The sequence below is a fragment of the Macadamia integrifolia genome, chromosome 7, assembly GCF_013358625.1.
Source record: "Macadamia integrifolia cultivar HAES 741 chromosome 7, SCU_Mint_v3, whole genome shotgun sequence".
Taxonomy (NCBI): Eukaryota; Viridiplantae; Streptophyta; class Magnoliopsida; order Proteales; family Proteaceae; genus Macadamia; species Macadamia integrifolia.
Window position 1 is genome coordinate 15,320,224 of NC_056563.1, and position 3,404 is coordinate 15,323,627.

The following is a 3,404-nucleotide window of genomic DNA, read 5'->3' on the forward strand; positions in this document are numbered from 1 at the left end:
GCTTTTATTATATGTTCTTATTTTGAGTTCATGGTCTTGCTTCCTTTATCTGTTTATTTTTAATTCTGCACGAATTAATTCTAGGTAAGGTATCGCACCTATCCTAGTGATCACCTTCTTGCCTGGATCGGAGTACGGTATTGCACCAATCTCGTTCTTCTCATCATACAAAACCAGGAGAATCCTATTTCCTTGAATTTTGGTGTAGATTGATCCTGTTACCCTATATATATATATATATATATATTGATTAGCACTTGGCATGCCAGAATATTAAATAGTGATAATGTAAAGGAAGAAACTCATAAACACATATCCTACAGATGATACATCATTTAACCCCATAATCTAAAAACATAGAATAATAATGGAAAAGAAGAATATTACTATTATGTACATAAAGAGAGGATAGAAATCATGGTGTGAAGAGTTTCTCTTATCCTTTCCACGTTTCACATCCCAAGCCCCTTTACAATCATCATCATCATAACAATTCACCATTGACTGAAATGGAAAATAAAGAAGAAAAAAGCACACATGTGAAGATCTTCTACACCTTTCTAGTTTCTACTACGCATGCACGGCTTAAGATCAAAAGAAAGGACTTTTTTTCTGCTTTTTTGGGCCTTCCCTGACTCCCACCATTACCAATCGTCATCAACTAATTCGAAGACTACAATGTCATATCCATCGACAACAGGAAAACCAAACAGGTCCTTACTACTACTACTTCTACTACCAGACTTCAGTTGCAGACCTTGCTGGTCTCACCTGGGGAAGAAGATATCCTCATCCATGGAACCTCAAAGTCCCTAGCCACTTTCATCTCTTTCATAGGTGACCCACTTCCACCCAAGTCTTCAGGACCACGTCCTCTCTTATTATTCCCCCCTCTTCCACCGTTCATCTTCAAACACACCCCGAACAGCTTCACTTCTTCCTCCTGTGCTTCTAATTTTTCGTCATCATCATCATTGTTGTTGTCGTCACTGATATTGATCTCGACCGACGGATCACGGCTGGGCCCATTGGTCCCTTGCGACATGATACGGTCGATCTGCTCGGGACCCACCTTGAGGTAGCTGGACAAGAAGGTCATCAGCTCCTCGCACTGCTTCTTAGTCTGCGCCAGCTCTGCGCTCAGCAATTGGTTATCCTTCCGGAGCTTCTCGTTCTCGTCGGAAAGATCCGAAACCGCCGTCTCATCCGAACCGTGGTTCCTCGACCCGGGTGACGATGTCGATGTGGACCCCACATCCTCCCCCGAAATCGCAGGCGTTGACAGTCCTCCTCCTCCTCCGCCGCCGCCGCTACCGCCATTGCCGTTGGATTTTCCGACATCTGGAGACGTCGGCGCCGCCTTACGCCGGTGGATATCGCAGAGGAGATCCTTTTCTCCTCTTCTGAATGACTCGTTCGCGAATTCCCATCTGTCCGGCACTATCTTCCGGAAACCCTGCTCACATTGTTAAATTAAATAAGGAATTAAAATTGATTATTTTTATTTTACGTAATTAATTAATTTAATTAATAATTTTTCGCCGAAAACGAAGGACGACGAAGAAGTCGGAGAGGCAAAGTGGTTAGAATTTTGACAATTTGACTCAAACACGTTTCATTCGACAGCTGGAACTCTCCTTCCCCATCCAGTCATCCACCATGGCTACCAGTCTTTTACTTGGGTCTCAGGATAACAGTTACATCCTTGACCCTTTCGTGGGAACCATCAGATTAGAATCTACATTAGTAAGTATGCCTATATATTCCAATCCCATGATAAATGACACATGGGAATCCAAATGAAAAAGAAATAAGGGAAGGAACTTATTTATTTTCGGAATTATCGAATAACCATCCATAACAGAATACTCTAGAGTCTGGAGGACACCCCACGCCGGGGTCCCAACTCCCAACTGTTCATTTTAGAGAGAGAGAGGGAGAGAGAGAGAGAGAGAGAAATTAGAAAACGTACATAGGTGTTAAGTTGGCGAACGAAGCTGGAGAAATTGTTGTGCTTGAAGTACTTAGGAAGCAAATCCTTGGCGAAATCTGCAGGTTTCCAGACGACGAAGGTAGTTCCGGTGTCGTTCCAGGAGATCACGTCGTCGGTGATCGGATCCTCCACCAACTGATACGTCTTCGTCAGGAACGGAGCCGGCACACATCTCTGAGCCATCTTCGCTAATTCCTTTAGGTTCGATCGAAACTATAACTAGAAAAATATCAAAACTTGTTCTAAACCCCCGACCTAAAAACCCTAAGATGGAATATGAATTGGAATTGGAAATGAATGATATAAGAAATCTAATAGAAGGGAGACGAAGGCCAACTGAAAAGAAGGAGAGCAGTCAAGAACTCCCAACCCCAACAATAGAAGCCAATCACCAAGCCACCCGAGTTCATGAGATCCCAGTGGGATCGAGAGTACACCAGACCGTCACACCGTCTCTCTTTCCCTTTTTCCATTACTCTTCCCGATTCCGCTTCGAGCCCACCGGGCACACGACCATAATAACTATACCAAAGAAATTGAAATTGATGGACGATTTGATAGATGTCCGGGAAGAAATAAGCTCGAGAGAAAGAGAGAGGGAGAAGAACGAGAAGAAGGGACCTTTCCCCTTCTTTATAGAAAGAATGATCACTCACTAGCCACGCGCTTGCTTTTTTTCTTATGAAGATGTAGAGAAGAAGAACCCTTTGATAAGCTTCTTATCAAGTTGGAATGAAGCTTCGGCAATTTTTCTCGACCGACACGTGGCCATCAGTTGTCGCTCCTTTTTTTTTTCTCTCTCGCTTCCAGAGTTTTCTGCTAATGGGTAGAACGAAAAAAAAAAAACTCTCTCTTTCTCACCTACCCCCTCACTCTCCCTCACGCGCTGCACACTAACTCCATCCGTCGTCGTTGGATCGTGATCTATTATTATATATCCAAGCAAACCGTAAAGGTCAATCGAGAAAGAGATGGAAACCCAAACAGCAGGGGAAAATGGGCACTTTCACTCCGTTCCCTTTCTTTATTCAAAATGGAATTTATTTTCTACGTTAGTAGTGGCAGTATTTTCTTGGTCAATAGCCCAACAAGCTTTCCAGCAGTAATGTTGGAATTCCAGGAAATTTTCTCACCGATCAAATTGACTTTTCATCTAACTGCTCTCGCGCTCTCTCTCTCTGGTTGCTGTTTTCTCTCGCTACCGTTTAATTTTTTACTCTTCAATTTTCCATGCAACCAAACTGAGCTCGATTGTGCATCCTCTTGGAATCGTACGATCAGGAGGTTGGACCTGTTAGCTAACAGCCAAACACGTAGCTCATATTCCCACTATTCCAGTACCGGGTCCTACTGTGTGTCGTGACTCTATTCGAATCGTACGGTCTGGATCATTCTTTTTTACTATAAGTCT

The 3,404-nt window shown here is 43.3% G+C and overlaps 1 protein-coding gene across 1 annotated transcript; it reads right to left on the reverse strand.

The window, feature by feature from the left end:
* Window positions 1-365: 365 nt before the first annotated feature.
* On the reverse strand, window positions 366-2,684 carry LOC122083594 (heat shock factor protein HSF24-like). The gene is made up of 2 exons (XM_042651459.1): window positions 1,973-2,684; window positions 366-1,456 (listed from the first exon to the last, which is right to left on the reverse strand). The coding sequence occupies exons 1-2, from the start codon at window positions 2,174-2,176 to the stop codon at window positions 746-748; spliced, it is 915 nt and encodes a 304-aa protein (XP_042507393.1). The 5' UTR covers window positions 2,177-2,684; the 3' UTR covers window positions 366-745.
* Window positions 2,685-3,404: the final 720 nt, after the last annotated feature.